This window comes from Miscanthus floridulus, chromosome 17 (genome assembly GCF_019320115.1).
Source record: "Miscanthus floridulus cultivar M001 chromosome 17, ASM1932011v1, whole genome shotgun sequence".
NCBI lineage: Eukaryota > Viridiplantae > Streptophyta > Magnoliopsida > Poales > Poaceae > Miscanthus > Miscanthus floridulus.
Window position 1 is genome coordinate 36,725,410 of NC_089596.1, and position 23,989 is coordinate 36,749,398.

The 23,989-nt window shown below is 41.6% G+C and overlaps 1 protein-coding gene across 1 annotated transcript; it reads right to left on the reverse strand.

The window, feature by feature from the left end:
• Positions 1–5,498: 5,498 nt before the first annotated feature.
• On the reverse strand, positions 5,499–14,968 carry LOC136516261 (dnaJ protein ERDJ2-like). Its single transcript, XM_066509616.1, has 10 exons — positions 14,464–14,968; positions 14,239–14,334; positions 13,651–13,771; positions 13,448–13,554; positions 13,120–13,337; positions 10,873–11,050; positions 10,650–10,769; positions 8,503–8,589; positions 6,639–6,749; positions 5,499–6,502 (listed from the first exon to the last, which is right to left on the reverse strand). The coding sequence occupies exons 1-10, from the start codon at positions 14,647–14,649 to the stop codon at positions 5,672–5,674; spliced, it is 2,055 nt and encodes a 684-aa protein (XP_066365713.1). The 5' UTR covers positions 14,650–14,968; the 3' UTR covers positions 5,499–5,671.
• Between the last annotated feature and the right edge of the window lie 9,021 nt (positions 14,969–23,989).

Genomic DNA, 23,989 nt, shown 5'->3' on the forward strand with positions numbered 1-23,989 from the left:
AGCTGGAAATCTGATCCCTACAGCACCAGTACAAAAAATAAAGGTAAACAGAACACATACAATCAGATAGCCACTCCACCAGGACTCAGCTGTCTCGAGCAGCACTCTTATCAGTTTTTCTTCACGCCATGAAGCACATCAAACTGCTGTTGACGCCATCACCTAGGTCGAAGTCCAAGCGTTCCATCAGGTCATCCCACTCCTCCAGGGGATCCTTTCCGGCCATGCCACCAGTAGCTCCAATTGGGACAATCAAACCTGCAGAGTTGCAGTTTATCCAAATCCCAGACTGGGCATAGAACAGCCTTGACCATCAAGAGAATGGTGCAACACACTTGCCGCCAGGAGCGCCAGCTAGGGTACTAAAAATATATAGAGTTTATCAGTTTCCACAGTGCCCCAAGAGTAGCATAGGTAAACATATTCAGGATGGCATGTTTTCTATCACAAATTCACATTTTAGCTAAAGATTCAAAATCATCCATCATATATCCATCAATTATCTCGGCTAGCTGAGACCAAACCCTAAACCATCATATATGCCATAATTAGCAGACAGTAAGTTGAACTGGTCGTTTTCCAATTTGCTATCATCAGAGTCAAAATTCTAATTTTTATGCCATAATTACCAGACAGCAAGTTCAATACAAGAATCTGTTTTCTTTTCTCCAATCCCAGCACCACGTCGTCCACCGCCAGCCTCCATCCTCTCAAAAGTGCCATGTTGGTAGCATCCCCTTCCATAAATTCAAAAATTGAATTTAGCACAATACAAGAATGGAAGTAGTATCATAAAAACCGAATCCACAGTATCATTATTTTTTTTGAAAGACCTGCCAAACAATCACGAAGGAACCTAAGCCAGTAAACAAAGAAAATTAGCTAAACATGCAATCATTTAACCCTGAGAGAGTACCTTAACAGAAGGCGACAACTTGATGTTGGTAACCTCTTAGAAACAATTCTATTGATAGCATCTCTCAGCCTCTCGTAGTCCTCTTTGACAGATTAGTATACTGTCGTGCTAACCTCTTTGATAGATTAGTATATTGTCTGTGCTAACGCTACGACGATATAAAAAATGAATATAAATCAACCAAAGTACGATATATGTTTCAGTAACCAAGAAACCAACCCATGCTAACGGTACACAGCAACATTTATCCACACACACATATTTATACCTGCCATTATGTATTTGTCGGGCAATTTCATGTAAAAGTTGTTATAACCACACACACTGATTTTCTTCCTCAAATTTCTTGCTACAAGCAGCTTGCAAGTTTGCTAAAAAAATCAGTATAAATGCTGCCAAGAAAGAAGAAAAATTAATAGATAATTCACAGCACTCAAAAAACAGCTTACACATAGTTACTGCATCCTGCACGGAAAGGAAGGTTACGATGCAAAATCACCTGAAAATGGAGAATCGATGGCTTAACTGATCTAGTGTTGTGCTGAAACTCTTACTTGTGATGGATTTCGTTGTGCTGGCTGGCCTCTACAAGACCACGCCCGGTGCTGCATAACTAGTTTTTAGTTGCTAAGCCCTAGTTTGGTTTTGGATACTTGATGAAACCTATGCACTAACCTTTGTCATGATATGTGATATGAGCTAGGTTGGTGCAATCCAAGTATGGAGCATGGTGGCACTCAATTGGTGATGTTGATACCATGAAATGATGAAGATGGCCACATGTGATGATGATCAAGTGCTCAACTTGGAAAAGAAGAAAGAGAAAAACAAAACCCTATGGAAATCAAGGCAAATGTATAAATAGAGGTTTTGTTTTGGTGATCAAGACACTTTGGAGATTGTGATCACATTTAGGATAAATAGCCGTACTATTAAGAGGGATTCTTAACTAGACAATTCGGTCATTTAGTGCCACTAGGTGTTGGACTTCATACATTGCATTTAGGCCTAGTGCACTTCCGAGAGCAAGCGAAAATATTTATCAAAAATGTTTGGAGAAATACTAACTTGGCTCTAACATGTTTTGAGAAAACACTTTGAGGGTTAGCAACGCTTGCAAAAGAGTGTTAGACCGCTTGTGAATCGAATCGAGAAACGAAATCGCAGCTAACGGAGGTGTTTACCTCGAGGTGGTCACCGTCATGTGTGTGGCGGTGCACCGCCCTGGCCTGTCTGGTGACCGGCTGGCTGAGGCAGAGAAGAGCTGGTGCTAGTGCTGGCACCGCCACCCCTAGGGCGGTGCCCACCTGGAGGTGGCCGAGAGCAGCGTGTTGGAGGGCGGTCACCGGCGTGTCCGGTGTACACCGCCATGTGCACGGCGGTGCACCGCCATGGTCACCGCCATAAGTGCGGCGGTGCACCACCCCTTTTATATAGAGAACAGGGAAAACAGGGGCTCGATAGGGTGGTCACCGCCACCCCTAGGGCTGTGCCACCGCCACCCTGTCCGGTGCCCCCAACAGCTAGTTTGTGACCGTTAAAATTTGACCATTCAGCAGGTCACTTCCATGTCCAGTGCCAGGCACCGTCCTGTCCAGTGACCTCGCAGAAACATCTCCAAGGGGTATAACGGCTCTATTTGCTTGTATGACTATAAATAGAGGGTGTGGCTGGCCTTGGCCACTCTCTTGGCACCTCATACACTTGTGCACACCCTTTGAAAGCTGAGCAACGCACTCCTCTTGCTTGTTCACTTGATTTCATAATCTTGAGTGAGATTGAAGAGCCTCTAGTGCATTGCATTGAGTTGCATCATCGTATGGCACTAGTTGGGTGATTTGGGCTGGTTGTGAGCTTGTTACTCTTGGTGTTTGCCAACACCTAGATAGCCTGGTGATTGGAGGATCATTAAGTGGAGTTGGTGATTGTCTCCGGCCTCGATCAGTTGCTTGTGAGGGGTCTTGTGCCTTTCTCGGCGGAGCGCCAAAGGCAACTCTAGTACATTGCTCGTGTCATTGAGCTACCTCACTTGTGGGTAAGTTCTTGCGGTGTCTAATTGTGTGGACGAGGTTCGTGCAACACCTCATTACCGTCGAACCACCAAGTGATGGTCGACACAACGGAGACTAGCGTGCCGGTAAGCACGTGAACCTCGGGAGAAAAATCTTGTGTCTCTTGTGTAATTGGATTTCTCCCAGTGTTTGGTTGTCTCCACATTGTGATTGGTTCATTCCTCTACGCGGCGGTATAATCGTCCTACTCACTCATTTATATTCCCACAAACTAGTTGTATTAAGCTCTTTAGTGTAGCTAGAATTAAGAACTTGCTTTGTTGCTTAAGTTCATCTAGTGGAGCTCTTTAGTGTAGCAAGTGTGAGAGCTCTTAGTGAGTAGTGACTTAGCCAATTGTGTGCCTAGTGATTATAATAACTAGAATTGTTGGATAGGTGGCTTGCAACCCTTGTACAGCTAGAGCAAGTTTGTATTTCGCTATTTATCATACTAATCAAATTGCTCTAGTGATCATGTAGATTTTTAAATAGGCTATTCACCCCCCTCCAGCCATATTAGGACCTTTCAAAAGTAGAAGCTAATTAAGATCATTTGTTGTACTAATCAATTTTTGCTCTAGTCGATTGTGATCATGCAGGAAATTTTTTATAGGCTATCCACTCCAAACCCCCCCCCCTTCTAGCCATCTAGATCCATCACTCCTTATAGTTGTAGCTCTCTAGTTGGTTAGTAGCTTGTTTGGTTGAGTGACATAGGCTACAAAACCTTACTACTAGAATTGTGTAGGGGGCTTACTTGAAGTGAACTAGAGCTAGAGCTTGTAGATGCTATTAGAGCCACCTTTTGTACTAACATTTTGCTCTAATGAACTTGTGATTTTGTAGAGAATTTTTATAGGCTATTATTCAACCCCCTCTCCTCTAGTCATCTAGATCCTATCACCGAAAGCACCTCATGGCTGTGGAACAAGATGGTGGTATAGTGCTTCTGCGTCTGTCAGGCTCTGAGCGCCTGATAGATTCCAGAGCTGCATGGCTTCTGGTCTTTGCTCGGGACGTTTGTTGGCCCCGAGCCAAGGTTGGAAACTTGGGATGGCCGCATGGGCTAAGGCTTAGCTGGGTTCCCCTTTGTTTGGGAATCCCCGCATTTCGTCCGAACCCTCGAGCCCCGACCGATGGCGGCCCTCACCTTCTCAGGCTTGCCCCTCTGATATCGAAGACCTCCTTGGAGAGGCCCATTTGTGAGTTGCCGAGCCATCCCTTTTTGCCAAATGGTGCGCGCGAGCGCGGGTGTAGCCCTCGAGTCCCCGCTAATTCGAAGAGTCGTTCAGGGGGTTAGTCGGACTATCGCCTTAATCCAGGGACTTAACGTACTGTCTAGTTAGACTATCATCAATCGGCAAGGTCACCTAGAGTACCAATGAATCTCATCAAGAGGGGTGTTGACAACAAGGGATTGGAGGAGCTAAAGGTAATAGAGTAGTAGTAGCAGATTAATTTTTTGATTGATTGTGTGTGGTTAATCTCAAACAATAATGATCCTCCTATATATATAGAAAATGTGATCTATCCCAATAGAAAACCTTAATAAAACATAATTTGCAAGTTTCGCACGAGATCGAACGAATTTGCATCAAATTTGGTTGAATCAGACTCGGACAGACAAAACTGGCGCATGCCGATTTACAAAACTAGCCTGGGCCAGTTTGTACAGCCTAGAAAACCAGCTTTTTCCATCCCGATTCCATTGTCTAAAGAAATCGGTTCTCCGGACCAACATGGTCAGTTTTTACTAGAAGTTGCCTAATTTGTCTATGATCATTTTTTTATCACGACTAATTTCCAAACTCCAATTTTACTCATTTGATCTCTTTTTGCTGTGAACAAAGATGATCTACTTGATGTGTTTGCTTTAGCATTATGTGATAGTATAGTCCCATCTTAGCCTAACGTGTGGTCCCCACCTATTAGTCTATGTTCTTTCTCCTACCACATGTCAATCATGTTGCATCACTACTCGCTTTGACCTTGTGTGCCGCACCCTCTTCTCTCCTGTCCACCCATGTCCCTTTTCCCTCCCCCCAACGTGCCATTACGCTGAGTCTGTTCGCTCGTAAAAATATTTTTTAGGTTGAAAAAAATTCATCCAACGTGCCATCTTTCTATAGAATAAATTCATCCGCGTAAAAATATTTTTATGTTGAAAATTATGAGACTATCATTTGTTCTCCAACCAAAACACCTTAAAAATGAGATCAACATATTCCTTAGTATGAAGACTCTTGCTACACAGACATGCAAGTCAGATTATCCGCGAACCTACGAATAGACTTGCGTCCCTAGCTCCATGTAATAATAATTAGGTGATCCAGAAATTAAACGGATTCATGGACAACCCGCCTTGCATCCCTAGCTCCATGTAATAATAATTAGGTGATCCAGAAATTCAAGAAATCAGCACAATGTGGCATTCAAAATAAGTATGTCAGGAACCTTACACGGGTAATAGGCATGGGCGAAACGCTTGCACTTCGGAGAATGACCATGCAATCCCAGGTCAACTCGGGATAGTAAGCTAGTTTTGCTCGGCTCTTTTGTAACCAATCAGTCTCATCTCAATTTATTAGTAAACAAAACTGAGTAACCAACTATTATACCATCTATAAATAGAGAGGATATGTTCAAATTAAAAAACAGATGGTGTTAAGCTCTATGTTTTTTCTCAACATAACACAGTATAGAATCACTCATCGCTGCCTGAATCTATATCAGATTCAGCCCCTTGATGGGCCAATCCGTTCACGACCTTCCCCTTCCCTTTCCCCTTGTTCTTCTCATCCTCCTCATCATCACTGTACTCGCTCTCATAGTCATCATACTCCTCTTCCTCTTCCTCCTCTTCCTCCTCAATACCATCCTCTGCAGCTGCCGCTGGCCCATCTTCAGGCACATGGCCTCTTGTTCCAGCACGGCTGCGCTTCAGCACCTTGAGCTTGAAGCTGGTCTTGGTGTCACAGCCTATCCAAGAGTCGCACAAACAAAAAGAGGTGAGGTTGTGAGTACCCTCTGCTGGGGCTTGGAACTTGCCCATTACCAGCCTACTGCCTTTCTTCACCCTGTCAACTGCCTCCTTAACTGCATTTCCTATTTCCTTTGCACTTGCACCTAGTGCTTCCTGGGTCTCTTGTATAGCTTTTGATGCTGCAGTTATGGCAGTGGCCTCATCCATGAAGCTGACTTTCTGTGACAACCAGACATTAGATGCCACATCGGCTAGAAGCAGCCAGAAGTTTTCTTCCTTGTGGAACGGGAAGTTGGGACAATGGGGAAGAGCAGCAGTCAGTCCATTACGCCGTTGAAGCGAGACCCAAGCATACATTGTCACGACATCACCCTCTTGAATGCCCTCTTCACCTTCAGTCTCGCATTTAATGTCTACTTCAATAGAAGGAATCATCTCCAGGACAAGCTCCACATCCCGAGCTTGTTCTTCAGAAAGCCCAGCAACTTGTGTGAGCAATGCAGCACGATCCTCCACAGACATGTCACAAAGTTCTTGGAAGCCACGGATTTTCTATAGTCAAACACAGAATAACGTTATTACAGTCCAGAGTTAAAAAGGATGCTTTAAAGATATGTCATCAATTTTTAAATTGCTTTGATTAATCTACTTTCTGCAAAAAGAATTTCAAAGGGCAGTGAGGAAATACCTTGCGAGCAATCTTTTTCACAGTTGCTTCTGTGAAATGCGGCAGCTGCAAGAAAGGCGCTATTCCTTCCGAGTTACCTCCACTAGCTTTTCGTGCACTTAGTGGTACAGCCTGCATATGTGTCATCCCAATACAACATTACAAATAATGGTGAGGAATGACCTTGCATACTGGATCACATGAATTTATAAATGTTAAAAACAGTTACTCTTCTAGGCAGTTACTAACAAAAATTAACCCTAGATGTTTCAAACCACTAACAAAATTTTTGTAACAAAGCAGTACCTTTTCTAACTAAGCTCATAATAAGACAAATAAAGGGAGGCGTCGCATAAAAACTGACTGACCAACTTAAAGGAGCAGTTAATTAAAACTAAGATTTGAAAATCAATAAACCATATTACTGGAGAAGAATTATAATTAGCACACTGATTTTAACATAATGGCTACAATATTATTGCTTCATTCCCAGGTCCCACATACTTTTCTTGGCAAAGACAACACCTGGCCTAAGCAAGTAACAGTACGAAAGACAAAGGAAAACAATAGTCACCACTAATACTGACTGGACAGGGAACTCTCTTTTGACAATAATATGCTAGCCAGTTAAGTAAATAGTGGAATATTTCACCTGTAGAATGTTGATAACATGCATCACACCAAAACTCCAAAAGACTAACACTACCTTATTTCTGTTACATTGCACTCCCATCCTTGCAGCAGGAGTTGCTGCAATAAGTGGAAATGTGAAGCAATCCATATTTTACATTCTCCCTCCATCCACAAGTCTAAGTCATCTAACCAAAATCCTGTTTTCCAAAAGTTTTCATCGTCTAGCCTTCTCTCCCCCTTTTTCTTGGATTCCAGCGACCGTGACCCCTCTCATGGCATGCAATTGAATGCATGGTAGCTCTACCGTTAGCCTCATATACATACTCCGTCAGCTTTTCCATTGAATGAGCCTCAACGCCACTCAGCTCCACAGCGCCACCACACTGCTCCGTTTTTGCATGGCGTTAGCATATGAAAACTGAACGGACGCCAATGCATTTAAGATGCCACGGAGACTAAATGAAAATTAGTGATCTTAAGCTCTCCTTGGTTACAGTGCATGAGACTTATAGGAGTTAAGACTTTTGGACGGAGGGAGTATAATTGATACTACCTCCATCCCCCAAGAGTGTCACTCACTTTTCGAGGAGTCAATGAGTCTCAAGTTTGACAAAATATATACAAAAATAATAATAATATTTTTAAGTTGTAATAAGTATCATTAGATGGATTATGGAATATATTTTCATAATAAATCTATTTGGAGATGTAAATGTCCATAATATTTTCTATAAATCCAGTAAAACTTTAAAAAGTTTGACTTAGTCCAAACCAAGAATGACACTACACTTGCTAATAAAATATATATTTCCATCAATAATCAGGACCGCATAATATCATAAGATCTAGTTTACAATCCAGCTAAAAGTGTAAGATTTTGAACAAATGGCAGTAGCTAGTATTCCATGAACAGTTTCGACAAAAGCATAGGATAAGCTAATCAGCAGCTGATCGTCCACAAGAAATGACAGCTGAAAAATGCACACATAAAAAAGTAAACATACGCCTGAATGATCCAACTCACTTAAGCCACATAAGGGCTTGTTTGGCTGCATTGCAATGCAATTCACCCCAATCCAAATGGGTTAGGAGGGCACCTCAATCCCTTCCAACCCATGTGTATCAGGGTGGATTGGAGTGCAGTCAAACAAGGCTTAAAAAGTTTCATCTATTTTGTAGTCCATCATAGTACATCAACATGAAATGGTTCACCAGTTGTCTGACAAAAAAATCAGGTCGTAGACAGAAGTACCTGGACAATATTTTGAGAAAGCTCAATAACACCAATTGCAGGCCGGAGCCATCCAAAACCATGGGGATTCCTTGGTAGAACTGCAATCTGCAAGCCAATGAGTATTTCAATGTATGCATTAAACGTTTTTTTTTTTGGGGGGGTGGGGGGGGGGGGGAATCAGTGAACTAGTTCAAAGCATAAAATGAAAGGGTTACAACATAATGTGGCCTCTATTCAAAGTACAATAGACCTTTTTAACAATCAAAGCTTGAAATAGGAGTACGAATGGTTTGGCAAACACATACAATGTGCACGAGATCTAATATTCCTAGCTTGTGCCAGATTAACCCTGGTCCAGGTAAGAGAGGATGGCATTTTTTCTTTCTCGGAAAAATCACATCACCAGACCAGAAACATTAATCTATTTACATATCTTCTATATCTAAATATGAGACCCCCACTGTTAGTCGCTGAATTCTTACTCTTGGTAGTAGCAGAATTCTTACTCTCATCGAGAGAGGATGACACTAGGAGTTGGGGCAATTTTCTGGTTTATTTCCAAATGCCATGCCAACCTGAGGGGTTGGGGAAACATATTTATAGGCTGCTAACCAGCCAAGCATATGCCAAGATGCTAGTCTAAGATGCTGTCCTAGATGCTAGTCCTAGATGTTGTCCTAGATGCTAGTCCTAGATGCTAAGATGCTGTCCTCCCGTCAAGGATGCTGTCCTTGATGGGCAGCAAGACCACCATGCTGCTGCTGCCCCACAAAAGGCCTACACAGAGACTTATCCATCACCCACTACCTGATTTTCATGGCATCTCGTGCAGCCACATCATCGCTAACGCTCCACTGTTCGATCCTAATTTGTATGATCTATCATCTATCCGGCCCTTTCACATCGACACACACACACACACACACATCAGGCTCATCCGTCCCTGTTTCATGCCCCAGACCCATCAATTTGCATCACTGAAACCCTGTGTTTCCCCTCCACACCGCCTGCTTGCTTTCCTTTCCGGCCTCCCCAATCTGTCAATCTGTCTCCTCTCCAAAGCAGAAGACCGATGCCTTGTTAATAAGATGCCAGCACCCAGCACCAGACATTCCCGAGCCCAATCAACTGCACCCATTTGTTGTCCTCCTTTTTCCCTTTGCTGGGTTTAGATTGTCATTCACCAGAGATCATTATGGAGAGGAGCCTAACTTGCTTGGACAAGCTTTCTATCCTTGAAGTTCTTCTGCCTACATCAGGGAAGGTGCGGAGGTGTGGGTGCGTGTTTGGGTCTATGTAACTCCTTTTCTTATACTAATACAATGATACGCAGTTCTCCTGCGTGTTCGAGAAAAAAAAATTACGCCGGTTGATTCCAACAGGAACATAATTCAGTTTTCCTTTCTTCCACTTGTAAATAAGACCAAATCAATATGTGACTCTGTTGACTTAGTATGCATGCTGCTATGTTCAACCAATCAGGCACCGTTCAGTTTCATCAAATAATATAATCACCAACTCTATTTTTTCATTTACTGATTTATTTTGTAGAGACTATAAATCAATTGAAAGTTTATGCACCCTTTCAATACAACTCAGAAATGACGCTCCTGTTCTGTAGTCACATTCTCTACATGTGCCCATGTTTTAGTTTTGTAACTACCACTACTTTTGTGGCATTAATTCTTTTGGATGTTTCTATGAACACCAAACAATAGGCATGGAAAGTGACACAAATTTATAGACTGTTTCAGTCATCTGTTTAGATGTATGCAAATCAGGTGACCATACTTCAGTTTGATAAGAAACCTAAATTGTTATTTTTGTATTATTTTTCAGGCAGATCATGATACTACTACACAGGACATGCAGGTTCATAGTTCCTTTACTTGCTTTTATGGATGCCTCATGCTTAACTTCTATGAAAGAATGACCTTAATTGCAAATTGCTTATATTAATTCCAATTAAATATGTTATCAATCCAACTTATATAAACAAGTTAAAATATAGGAAAACCAAAAAGTTAAATATGTCTACAACTGGTGGTCTGAGTTTGTTATGAAATTTTAACAGAAAAGATAAATACAAAACATTATAAATGGTGAAGTGTGCTAAAATACTATCAAGGACAGAAATCTAATGAGCAAGACATCCAAACAAGTACCTTAACGAGTTCTTCTAGAAGACGAGGTGCTAGTTCAAGCATGTGTCTGTAATCTTTAAGAAGTGCTGGGGTCAAAGCAAATGACTCACACGTGAGATGCGCCTGAATCAGCAGTTCCATCTGCAATAAATAAAATAAAGAGGTATAAGATTGTAGAACTTTTCAGATTGTGGAGATCAGTTCATATCTTGTGTATCATAGAATCTAGTCAGAAAAGACCAACCTTTACTAGTGATGGATGCTGCTTCCAGAACTTTGCTTGTTCTGTTTTAATGTTCTTTAAGTCCAGATTTAACTCACTTCTAACAGCTACAAACAATTTTTGCAGGGGTTCATCATCACTGCGTCGAACTGGCATCTCCATATATTCTGCAGCCTTGATGAAGACATCCATAACTTTGCTGTGACATGGAAACAACCCATGGCTCAGACAAGGGAAAAAGGAACATGATTTTGAAGGCTAGCAAGTTAATTAAGACCCAAAATAGAAGTTTCCTGGAAGCTACTAACAAGCATGGACTCATGTCATCCATAAGTTTGCTATGACATGGCACAAAACCTTTGCTCATATAAGAGAAAAATAAACAAGACCTCTAAGAGCAACTCCAAGAGTTCATGTAAAAAAGAGATGCCAAATTACATGATTTAGCCATTATCTAAAATAGAAAATCCACCTAAAAGTAGAGTAACACAACAGCCTAGCTAAATTTTTCCATATCCATATTTGAAACTGTAACGTCATCAATCAAACCCCAATCACTAGGTGTTCTCGTTCGACCTCCGGCCCTTCAACCTTTCATCTTTCCCCTAGCTAGTACCTACTAGTAGCCTAGTACTCTATTAAAAGAACAACATTGCTGCTAGTCTGCTACTGCTGGAGCCGTGCAGCGTCGTCTTTCCCCTAGCTAGTACCAGCAGCATGCGAGTTTGCTACTACGAGGAAGAACAGCAATAGAAAGACAGAACAAATGAAAGCAAATAATGCATGCATGCACGCTAGTCTCCTACTACTAGAGGTGTTCCTTCGGCCAGCCCCAGAGTTCGGCGGCCTGCACAAAGCAAATAATGCATGCATGCACGCTAGTCTCCTACTACTAGAGGTGTTCCTTCAACCAGCCCCAGAGTTCGGCGGCCTGCACAGAACCTGTGGTGCGGGTGCAGCTGATGACGAGAGGCTCTTGAGCGCGCCCCTGGCACCCGCGTGGGACCGGTTGAGCTGTGCCTGTTCCCACCGTCGCTCGTGCGCCGGTGTGGGGCACTGGGGCAGCACAGGGGCAGGGAAGGCGATGGAACACAGCTATGTGAATTTCTGTATCCGTGATGACGTTGATGAGCAGCGGCCCAGGTCGCCACCGCACTCTGATGGCGTGTGCCGTGATGATGGCGACACCCCGACCCCGCGGGGCGCCGGCGCCTGGAGGGAAGCAGCGCTGGTGGGCGCTACGCTGTGCACCACTTGACTCCTCGTCCAGCTCTAGCACCACATGACGGGGGGCGCAGAGCTATCGTCCTCTCCAAGGCACGACGGTGGTTGCAGACAGGAAGGGTCGAAACCAGACAAGAGGAAAGCAGTCTACCGGCGGGATAATAATGCCGCGCGAAGCTCTCTCTGGCGGGAAGGACTCCCCATGCCCAGGAAATCGCATGGGAGGGGCGATGGCGAGCCTCGTAGGTTGTCTCTCTTTACCTAGCGGAATTCATGGGATAGCCGGCTGGGTATTTTAGAAAGGCAGATACAATATCTATTGGAGCCTATTTTATGCCACAAATTGTCTAAATTAGATTCAAAACCAAAAATAGCATCTCTCTTGGAGTTGCTCTAACGCTAGCAAGTATAAAGAACCCAAAATAGAAGTATGTTTTGGAAACTCAAAGAAAACATGGAACTTATTTAATCCACCAGATATATAAGCTGGTTAAAATATATACTAGCCCCTGTGGGGTGTGGTCAGCAGCAATAAAAAAATGTTAAGAAAAAGCGCATTATCACTTCTACCATTATACGGTTTTGGAAAAGGAGATTCTTGATGTTGTCATTCAAGACTTAGCAATGATTTCATCAGGCACTGTGGTTTTTTGCATGTGCATAGCATCTTATTTTTTTTATCAATTCATCAATGCTTAAAGGTAAAATTCGAGTTGTGCAAATATATTTACCCAATACAAGTTTTTTTTTAAAAAAAAAAGATCTACTGCTAGAACATTCAAGAAAAGAAGTCTCAGGAGCAAAAAAAAAAAAAAAAAAAAAAAGTCTTAAACAGCAATAAGTCGATAATAAATCACATTTTCACTTTCAATATTAACAAAAATCCTCTGTTGCTCATGGCATTACGGGACTCATGTCAGTCTAACATAAAAAATTCAAAAAACAGATACAAAGCACTTTCACTTTAAACAAGATGTGCTAGGGAAACACAAATATTAAACACCAAAAGTGACAATGTTAAATGACGTGTTCGCAAGTTCATACCTTGGAGCAAGAGATGGCTTCATAAAGTAGTAGTAAGTGGATAGAGTTTGATGCATGACATAGTTTCCGGTATATTTTGATGATCTTGACAAATAAATAACAGCTATCATCAAAGGCAATAATATACAAAATCCGACTATTCCAAGAAGCATTATCCCACCAGATGCACCGTCAATATTTAGTAAGAACTTGGGCAAAGCAATGCCCATTTGCATCCCCTGAATCATAAACAAGATGTATAGCCCGTTAGCTTTAGCTGTTCATGAAATATGACGTTGCAAAATTTAGCTTTCATTGAGGCATTAGGATCTAATGATGCTAATATTACCTGCCGCCCATCAGGGTGACCATATTTCTCATAATTCTCGCGAGATATAGGATCAGTTAATGCTTGATATGCCTTGGATATATATTCAATGAAGTACTTATGAGCCTCTGGGTAGGTGTGGGAGAAAAGAATAAGAAGAGTTCACCAGGTAAGATTTTTTTTCTTCATTGAGCAGCATTATTATAGTGTTACAAAGGAGGTACCTGGATCAGGATTTTTATCAGGATGGTACTGAATAGAAAGCCTCCTATATGATTTCTTGATATCAGATTCAGATGCCCCAGCTTCCAGTCCAAGAATACTGAAAGGCTCAAAAACTTGGACCTAAGAGAATTCAAAGCAAAGTCACATGCTTATAGACTTGCATGTATAATATCTTCATTTCACTGAATGGTTACATAATATCAATATAAAGATGATTACATAATGGGCCTATATAAAGAGACAGGGACATGTGAACCCTGAAGTTGCAAAAATCTATACAAATGACAGGGACATGTGAACACATAACTCTATCTGGCATCAGGTAAAAATCACAGACTAATGTTTTGACATATCACATACAAATGACAACCAAATGAGTTTCCACCAGTGAGAAAAAAAAAGGCAGATGCAAACCGTGGAAAGTATAATCACTAGGACAGTGCACTTCCAACTGCTGATTTAACAAAAAAAAAACAGTTCAACGAAGCAGATTTGAGTTACGTCAACTTGATAAGTATACTTGTATCGCAGAAAGAATTGCTCTATCTGAAAGCATCAAATTCTAAAGTAGCTCAAAGTTCACATACCTCACGGCTAACATGCTTTATGTAGTAAACCAGGAATATCATAACAATCCAGAGCAGAAGGATGGTTAGGTTACTGCACGTGGAGAAGTTGGATATCTGCGAAATAAGGGAAGCAGAACTTATTATTAGTCGGAAAAGCAAACCCAGTTACACCCCGAAACAGAAACTAAAAATAGCGAACACACGAAGTTGAAGGAAAACGAAGAACAAGAACGCCGTCCGCACCCTCTTGTAGATCGACTTGCGGTACTTGCCGGAGCGGTGGCAACCCGAGCAGCGGCAGTGGATGGTCTTGGCCTTCTCGGAAGCAGCGCGACACAGACGCAGGATCGTGTAGGGCACGAGGGGCAGCGCGATCATGGTGAGGATGAAAATCAGGAAAAGCGAGATGTTCTCCTCTGCGGCCGCCATGGCTGCTGCGACCTACCTCCGCTCTCCCCCCCGGATCGTCTGCGATGTCGCAGGATTTTGCGGAGGCAGAGCCGGATCTGGCAGTGGGGCGAAGGGAGGCGGTACGGGGCCGGCGGATCTGAGGGGTCGGCGGCTCGCGGGGAGACGAGATCAGGGAGGCGCACCGGGCGTGGGCAGGATTTGGGTGCGAGGGGCGAGCTCCGACCTCCGGTGTCGAGGGGCGAGCTCCGGCCTCCGGTGCTCCGGGCGAGTGCGAGACTGGCGGTGACGGCTGCGGCTGCCGAACAGCCGGGTGCGCCGTGCGTGCGCGTGCTGGGGACCCTAACAACGTGAAGTACTGGGCTGGGGGCAACTAAGTGGGCTGGACGTGGTGTCGCGGACCGCCTGCTTGCTGGCGCGGCACTGGGCCGCTGGCGCTGGGAGCCTGGGGGCGAGTCGGGCGACTAAGGACTTTTAATTCCTCCCCAAAACTTGATCCTTTCCTAATGTTTGGACACATGAAATATTAAATATAGACTAAAAAATAATTAAATACATAGATTATGATTATTTTGTGAGATAAATCTTTTAAGCCTGATTAATTCATGATTTGACAATATGGTGCTACAATAATACATATGCTAATGATGGATTATTTAGGCTTAATAAATTCGTCTCGCGGTTTACTAACGGTTTCCGTAATTTATTTTTTATTAGTATCCGAACACCCTATGCAATACCTCCATGCGACACCCGATGTGACACTCCAAAACTTTACACCCTGGATTTAAACAAGGCATAAGGCCCTTTGGAATGCGGGATTTTTTTTCTGGTTTCTATGTTTTTCTTGTGAAAAATAAATTGAATCATGTAAAATTTCTATGGAATTCTTGTGAAATTCTTACGTTCCAAGGGGGGCCATAAGTGGGCTGGATGTGGAGTCGTGGACCGCCTGGTTGTTGGCGCAGCACTGGGCTGCTGGTGCTGGGAGCCTAGGAACACACCAAATATGGTATTCTACCGTGGGAAGGTCCCGATGGCATAAATACGTAGTTTGTCTTTCTTTCAATGTAAATCTGTGTGTACCTTATTATTCACCATCAACATAAATTGGATTTCTTTTAATCTCGAATACTGGCATTGTGCTTTTCTCATTTTTTTAAGCGTGCAGTTTGACTTTGTTTCAATGTACATGCTAAACGTTAAAGGGGATTCCTTGTGTGCCATTAAAAAAGATTGTAATGTTCTGTGTGCCTCTGAAAAAGTTCAGCGGTCTTCAGCGCCACTGCTTCAACTTTTTTTATGCCCTTCATGCCACTACCGTCAGTTTAGGCTCTAACGTCGTCAAACTGCAGGTGTGAAAAGTCGAAAATACCCTTAAGTCTAAATATGTCATTAATTTTTTTTTGAGTATCTTAACGACTTCAAATGAAAAAACTCAAAACTAGAAAGTTGTAGATCTCATCGAGATCTATAACTTTTATATAAAAATTATCTTTATTAAATTCCATAAAAAAAGATATGATTTTTCTAAGATATATTGATCATATCAAATCATATTTTTTTGCGGAATTAAATGGAGATAATTTTTATATAAAAATTATAGATCTCGATGAGATCTACAACTTTCTAGTTTTGAGTTTTTTCATTTGAAGTCGTTAAGATGCTTAAAAAAATTAATGGCATATTTAGACTTAAGGGTATTTTTGACTTTTCACACCTGCATTTTGACGACGTTAGAGCCCAAATTGACGGCAGTGGCATGGAGGGTACAAAAAAGTTGAAGCAGTGGTGTTGAAGACCGCTGAACTTTTCTAGAGACACACGGGGTATTACGATCTTTTTTAATGGCACACAAAATATTCCCCCAACGTTAAATCTGTCTGCCTTGTATTCATCACCGTATTATACGGCAGTCTTCGGGTGGTAATAGGACCCAGCCGCCGGTAATGGTACTGTGCATTCATCGTTGCCTAGTTACAAATTTTTCAATCCCTGTTTGAAACCTCCCACGCGAAACTGGTGAATTTTCGCGCCCTGTTCGTTTGGGCTTGTTTGGCTGATAAGCTATGGCTGAAAGTACTGTTGGCTGATTTGATGTGAGATAAAAATACTATTCATTGGCTGAAAAAGTACGACTTATAAGCTAAACAAACCCAAACAAACAGGGCGTCGATTCCCGCGTGCCATAAAAGTTACCCTTAACAACGGTTATACAATGCTTAACAAAACCGATAAAATTTGGATTCCCACGCGAAACTAAAAATTGATGTTAGTTTTGTGCCATCTAATCAAATTTGCTACAAAACTTATCATCCAACAATGCTTAACAAAGCTATTAATAGACCACAGACCACATCATATGTTTGCCTTGAATCCATCCAAGTTTACTTACCCTGCAGTCAAGAGTAAGGATGGACGAAAAACTCAAAGCTCGTTAGTTCGCTCGGCTCGTGGCTGGCTCGACTCGGCTCGGCTTGTTATGATAACCAGCCGAGCCGAGCCAAGATTTTAGCTTGTTAGCTATAACGAGCTAACTCGAGCCAGCTCGCGAGCTAAACGAGCCAAACTCCCAGGAAAAAAAGTATCCAAATTTATATTAGTTTTTGTATTACTTCATGTCTTGCACTTTATAATTGACTGCTAACTGGTCTAGATCCTATAAATTGACTGGTAACTGGTCTAGATGCATTTCTTTTATATTATTATTATTCTCAAACTTTAGATAAATGCAAATATTATATTTTATGTATTTTTTATACTTGGCTCACGAGCTTAACGAGCCAGCTCGAGCTTTTAACGAGCTGAGCCGAGCTGGCTTTCTGGCTCGTTAGGATAACGAGTCGAGCCGAGCTAGCTCATTATCTTAACGAGTCAGAACGAGCCGAGCCGAGCCAGCTCGTTATCTAGCCTTAGTCAAGAGTAACATCCTTTTGACTCTCTATCCCAAACAATAAGATAAAATATTCAAAAAACAACTGATTCATTCATCTTCACTTTGGCTTGGACTATAGTAAGTAAAGAAAATTCAGGAAATGAACATGGTTTCATAAGTAGCAAAAAATAATTTCGAGGAACTATCATATACATTGTCCATATATGTTTTTCACACTATATCCAGGCTTCATGTTATTCTAATATATGCACTGAAACCGTATAGAAAAAAAAACGTGTCTTATAACTCTGTCGTGACCATGCAAACACTGACAATGGCAGTTTCAGATTGTGACAGATACTCTAGGAGGTGCCAGTTACCATTTTAGTAAACTAATTACTTCAAGAGTCAATTAGAAAATCAGTGAGATATCATCTTTTCCTATGAGTGGAATGCATCGAAAGAACCGGTTGTAACTTGTACGCTATGTGATAAATTTCATAAAAGGAATCTCAACAATGAGAGAGCAATGCAGAGAATTGAAACATAATTACAGTACAACGATGTCTTTAAACACTGTTAAGTGAGGATACATGTCAGTTTGTGAAGCAAGAATTTGTCTATGGTGTAGCTATCTACCATGTTCTGTTTTCTAATGATTCATCGATGATAAATCCACTAATATTAACTCTTTCAGTGAGATAATTACCTAAACAAAACATAATAAAAACGATATCTCCCTAGGGGTGCAAAACCATTCCCAGTAATGAAGTGGCAGTACTTCTCTTAATTTTCAGGTAGATATTGTGTATGCGGAACCGCCTTGGAAATTGACTCCTTAATCAGGTTTTTCAGCAGATGACATAAATCTTTAACTTACAGCTTCCTACACTGAGTGAAGCAAAGCGGGTATATTTTATTAGTAATTCACATGGTTAACCTCAAACATACTAATCAGATCAGTATATCTTTTTTATTTCACACTGAACTTAGTGTATTGATACTAACCATGATGATTTAACCTACAATAGATTAAGATTAGTATGTTTTCCCACTGTGAGATCCAAAGAAGCACATGAAGCCTCACCTTCTCCCAAGAGTAGCCCTCGTGTGTGCCGCTGCTAATAGAAATTGTTTTAAAGTATGCTCGGGATATATTTAGTTGAGCTCATAGGTTCAAGGGAGCAGACCACTATCGTCGGCGCTTCGGTCCATGTCCTTAAATTGACATAATGACACAAGTGGAAAAATAATTTAAGGCAATTGAATAGATCCAATGGTGATTATTCTGTGTTATGGTTAGAGATGAGCACATTAATGGCCATATGTTTCTAATTATTATGAGAATTTATAGGATTTATCCTTTTTAACACATATTGTGAGGGCTATTATATATTGAGACTTTGTTCAGGAATTCCAAATAATAATATAAGATATGCGTTGTCATCATTTGCATTGTGTATTCAATGTGTATCTACCAGAAACTAAGATTAAGTTAAATCACATTTTGTTGCACCACATTCTATGACATCATGAATATATATTTTTTGGCTTTCAACTTTTAATCTAATTAGTTGAAACTCACTTGTTTATTATATCTTTTAATCAAAATTTTCCTTTTATATTTTATTAAAAACATAGTCTAGGTTGTAGATAATGGCTTAAAAAATCATTTCAGCCTACACCGGCCAACTAACATGTTGAATTTGTTGCCTGGGAAAAATATATTTGTAGTAGTATTACTTTATAAGAAACATGTGTGACTAAAACTAAATTACCATTACAGGTGTATTTTCCCTATTCCCGGATGTAGTTACTCCTATCTTCAATAAACCAAGTTGAATATTGGTGCATACTCATTTATTATTTTGAGTATGTTTATATACTCATTTTAAAATATTTTCAATCTTACTACGTGAAAATTTTATAAAGAGTCCATATTTTTAATATATTACTATAATACCATGATATTAGTGTATAAAATAAGTATAATCATATACTATATGTATACCTGCATATTTGACATGCACAGTACTCTAGATGGTCTAGTATGATCGTATATTCCATATACATACAGTAAGACCTTGTTTGGTTGAGCTGTGACTTTTGCAAAAGTTGTTATGGGTTGTGACTTTTGCAAAAGCTACTATGGAAAAGCTGTTATGGGATAGTTGAAAGCCCGTTTGGTTGAGTTGTGATTTTTGGAAAAGTTTCTCTCACTTGCAAGTAGGCCCCACATGTTATGCAATGAATCTTCATCTTCCTCTTGCTAGATCTCACTGCGTCAGGATGGTCGTGCTCACCAGGTCGCACCCCGCGGCGGGGGCTGGCCATGCCGTGCCCGCAGGGACTCAGGGACTCGGTTGGGGTTCCCAATCCACCTGGGGTTGCAGCCATGGATTTAAATAGCGGGCTATAGAAATGCTATAGCGCCGCTATAGCTTTTGGAGAGAGCCCGCGCTAAGCTATTTCTATATTTTTCGTTATGTCATTTATGACCGCTATATTACGCTTTAGTGTCGCTAAATTGCTTAGCTTTAGCTTTAAAATAGCGTCGCTATTTTAATTTTAGCTTTTAGAGTGACAATTTAGTTATTATATACTTATCTTTTGCTGTTAAGTTAGTCTTTTGTAAAATTGAACATTTGAGTTTCACAAATCATGCTATAATGCCATATTAAATATTATTCCCTAGACTCCTAAAGCCTTGGAAACATATTTAAAAAAAGGGACAGACCCAGTGTCAGAATCTCTCACATGAGTGGGGTCTGGGGAAGGGATAAACCGAGACAATCCTTTTACCCATAAAATCTGCGGAGAGACTGCTTCGAACCCACGACCTTGAAAACATATTTGTGTTTACTAAATTTCATGATTCCTGTATTTTTATGAATCAATTACTTGATTTTTTATGGTTTTCTTAAAAACCACTATCTGTCATAGCTCTCCACTATAGCTGCTCTATAGCTTTATAGCTTCTGAAAAAAAGTTGTCGCTATTTGCAATAGGCCGCAATTTAAAACTTTGGTTGCAGTGGGGGACGGAGTAGGGAACATCGCGCGGAGGAGTTGCAGCGGGGGACGGATACAGAGGCGCTCATCTTGATCGACCTGGGGTTCCCAATCGGCGAGTTGCTCCTAGCCCACTATGGCAGAACCGTCTAATCTAATGCCTACCAGGAGTACTCGTCTTCCATTAGACACTAAGTACCCAAAGGAGAATATCAATTACTCGGTTTTGTCGGGCACACCCCAATGGAGAACCCGAAAATCCATATTTTCCATCAGGATCACAAATGAGAGAATAAAGCTTACATCATTCTTAACCATTTCTTACATCACTTTTAATACAACATCAGAGTATAATATTTATTGTTATAACAGCAGAATATAGTCAAATTATCAGAGTTATGAACAATTCAAGTTAACAGCAGAATATAAACATGTGATCAAAATTACAGCGGAAATAAATATCTATTCATGATATGATGAGGCATTGATATATAAACTATGACAGCAGATAATAAAATTTTCATTTATAAAAACATTTAGTGAGAGTTATAAATAAGACTATGATCGCAGCGTAAAGGAAATCCTCTCTGAGCCCACCAGGAGGAATCCACACACAAAGATCAGCTCTAGCCTCCACCTGTCACCTGCAGTAGGGGGAAATAAAACCCTGAGTACTCAATTGTACTCAGTAAGACTTACCCGACAGAAGAAAAGAAAAGACTCCAAGAATATGTAAGGCAATCTGGCTATGGGTTTATTGCATCTGCGGTAAGCATTACTAAGCGTGCGTCCTTATATTCGATTTTTATTAATAGCCGCATTAGTTCATTAAACAACCATTCTATATAAGCACCTATGTTACTTTCAAGCAGGTGGTAAGCAATCAGATTTTCTTTTTATCATCTTACATCTTTCAGTTCTTACTATGGTGTTAGAGTTTAGACAATCCGTACCGGATTGCCCGACGATTCACGAATCAATGCTGAAAGGTCCTAATGGCTAGAGGGGGGGTGAATAGCCTATTAAAAATTTCTACAACAACACTTAACAAACTGGTTAGACAATTATGAGGTGAAGCAAGTGTTGGGCTAGCCTACCAAAAATGCAAGCCACCTATCACAAATTCTAGTTTCTATTGTCTCTAACCACACAATGGCTATGGCACTATACTAAGTTAGTGTGCTCTCAAAAGCTAACTAAAGAGCCACACTAACCAAACTAACAAGCTCTCACAACTAGCTACACTAAAGAGCTTGACAACTAATTTGCGGTAATGTAAAGAGAGAATGAGCAAGATAGTTATACCGCCATGTCGAGGAGTGAACCAATCAATCACAAGGATGAATACCAATGAAGATCAATCACTTCGAAATCAAATGATGACACAATGATTTTTTACCGAGGTTCACTTGCTTGCCAGTAAGCTAGTCCTCGTTGTGGCGATTCACTCACTTAGAGGTTCACGCGCTAATTGGCATCACAAGCCAAACCCTCAATAGGGTGCCACACAATCAGCACAAGATGAGAATCACATAAGCCATGAGCAATTCACTAGAGTACATTTTGGCTCTCCATCAGAAAAAGGTCAAGAACCCCTCACAATCACCACGATCGAAGCCGGAGACAATCACCAACCTCCGCTCGACAATCCTCGCTGCTCCAAGCCATCTAGGTGGTGGCAACCACCAAGAGTAACAAACGAATCCTGTAGCGAAACACGAACACCAAGTGCCTCTAGATGCAAACACTCAAGCAATACACTTAGATTCACTCCCAATCTCACAAAGATGATGAATCTATGATGGAGATAAGTGAGAGGGCTTTGGCGAAGCTCACAAGGTTGCTATATCAATATAAAATGGTCAAGAGGGTGAGCTAGAGCCGGCCATTGGGCTTAAATAGAAGCTCCCACGAAATAGAGTCGTTGTACCCCTTACTGGGCACAACTCGGGGTGATCGGACGCTCCGGTCATATCGACCGGATGCAGGACCCCAGTGTCCGGTCGCTCGATGCTTGCCACGTGTCATCGGCTTCAAACATTGATCGCCTGATCTCAATGGTCATCAGTACATTTAAGTAGTGACCGGACGCGCTGCTCAAAGTGACCGGACGTAGCAACACCAACATCCAGTCGTTTCCAGTAAGGTACCAGAAGCGAAAAATCACGACTGGACGTATCCGGTCATGCCCGACCAGACTCACCCAGCGTCCGATCACTCAACGTCTCCCCTGTGCGCTGCATATGTCATCATACGTCATACTGACCGGACTCAGGCCCTGAGCGTCTGGTCATTTGTCGCGCTAGCGTTCGGTCATGAGACCAAAATAGCACGCTCATTGCTGCCACTGAATGGACGCGCCGGTCCTATCGAGACCAGCGTCCGGTCACTTACAATGACCTCCGTTCACCTGGGTTAAGGCACCGGACACGTCCGTTACACCTTGTGAAACCCTGTCTTTTCTGTATAGTGCGCCGATAAAGTTTCTTACCCTTGCTCAAATGTGCCAACCACCAAGTGTATCACCTTGTGCACATGTGTGTTAGCATATTTTCACAAACATTTTCAAGGGTGTTAGCATTCCACTAGATCCTAAATGTATATACAATGAGTTAGAGCATCTAGTGGCACTTTGATAACCGCATTTCGATACGAGTTTCAACCCTCTTAATAGTATGGCTATCGATCCTAAATGTAATCACACTCACTAAGTGTCTCGATCACCAAAATAAAATGGCTCCTACCATTTATACTTTTGCCTTGCCTTTTATTTTCTCTTTCTTCTTTTCAAGTCCAAGCACTTGATCATCACCATGGCATCGCCATCATCATGTCATGATCTTTATTTGCTTCACCACTTAGAATGTGCTACCTATCTCATGATCACTTGATAAACTAGGTTAGCACTTAGGTTTTATCAATTCACCAAAACCAAACTAGAGCTTTTAAATGCCCCCAGTTGGGTACCTCAAAAACACATGCCCCGCTTGTACCCTAGGTACAAGCAGTACCAACCCACTACCCTCCTATTATAGGGTCTAGGTCCTCGTCCAAACTGGGACTCCAAGCCCCCGCCCTAAGTCCCAGACTCAGTGCGGTGCAAGGACCTCCTAACCCAAAAACCACCATGACAGTCGACCCAGAAAGAGTCGGAACCCATGACAAGAGAGTAACAAGTCTTCTAAGCGCCCATACCCAAGTATATGCTCGGGATAATAAGTCTGTGACTTGCCTAGCGTCCAATACAACGGTCGGTCCTTAACCGACACAGACATAAAAAAATAGTGTAACCAAGCCATGCCCCGTTGGCCGCAGGACATAACCCCTTACACCCACCAACACCCAAACCATATCCCTGCCCGGTCACCATTTTTTCTTTCCACCATTTATATTTTCCAAGTAATAATAATACAGTAATATATTTCCTATCTCTCGCGAGTGACAGGCAATCACTCGACTTTTACTGGAGTTCTGT

Excerpts from the sequence above, each read along its gene's own strand:
- LOC136516261 (XM_066509616.1), bottom strand. The coding sequence starts at position 14,649 with ATGGCGGCCGCAGAGGAGAACATCTCGCTTTTCCTGATTTTCATCCTC. Across the intron at positions 11,051-13,119 it reads AAGCCATCTCTTGCTCCAAG|CAAAGTTATGGATGTCTTCA; the intron begins GTATGAACTTGC and ends TCCATGTCACAG. Across the intron at positions 6,503-6,638 it reads TGAAAAAGATTGCTCGCAAG|AAAATCCGTGGCTTCCAAGA; the intron begins GTATTTCCTCAC and ends GTTTGACTATAG.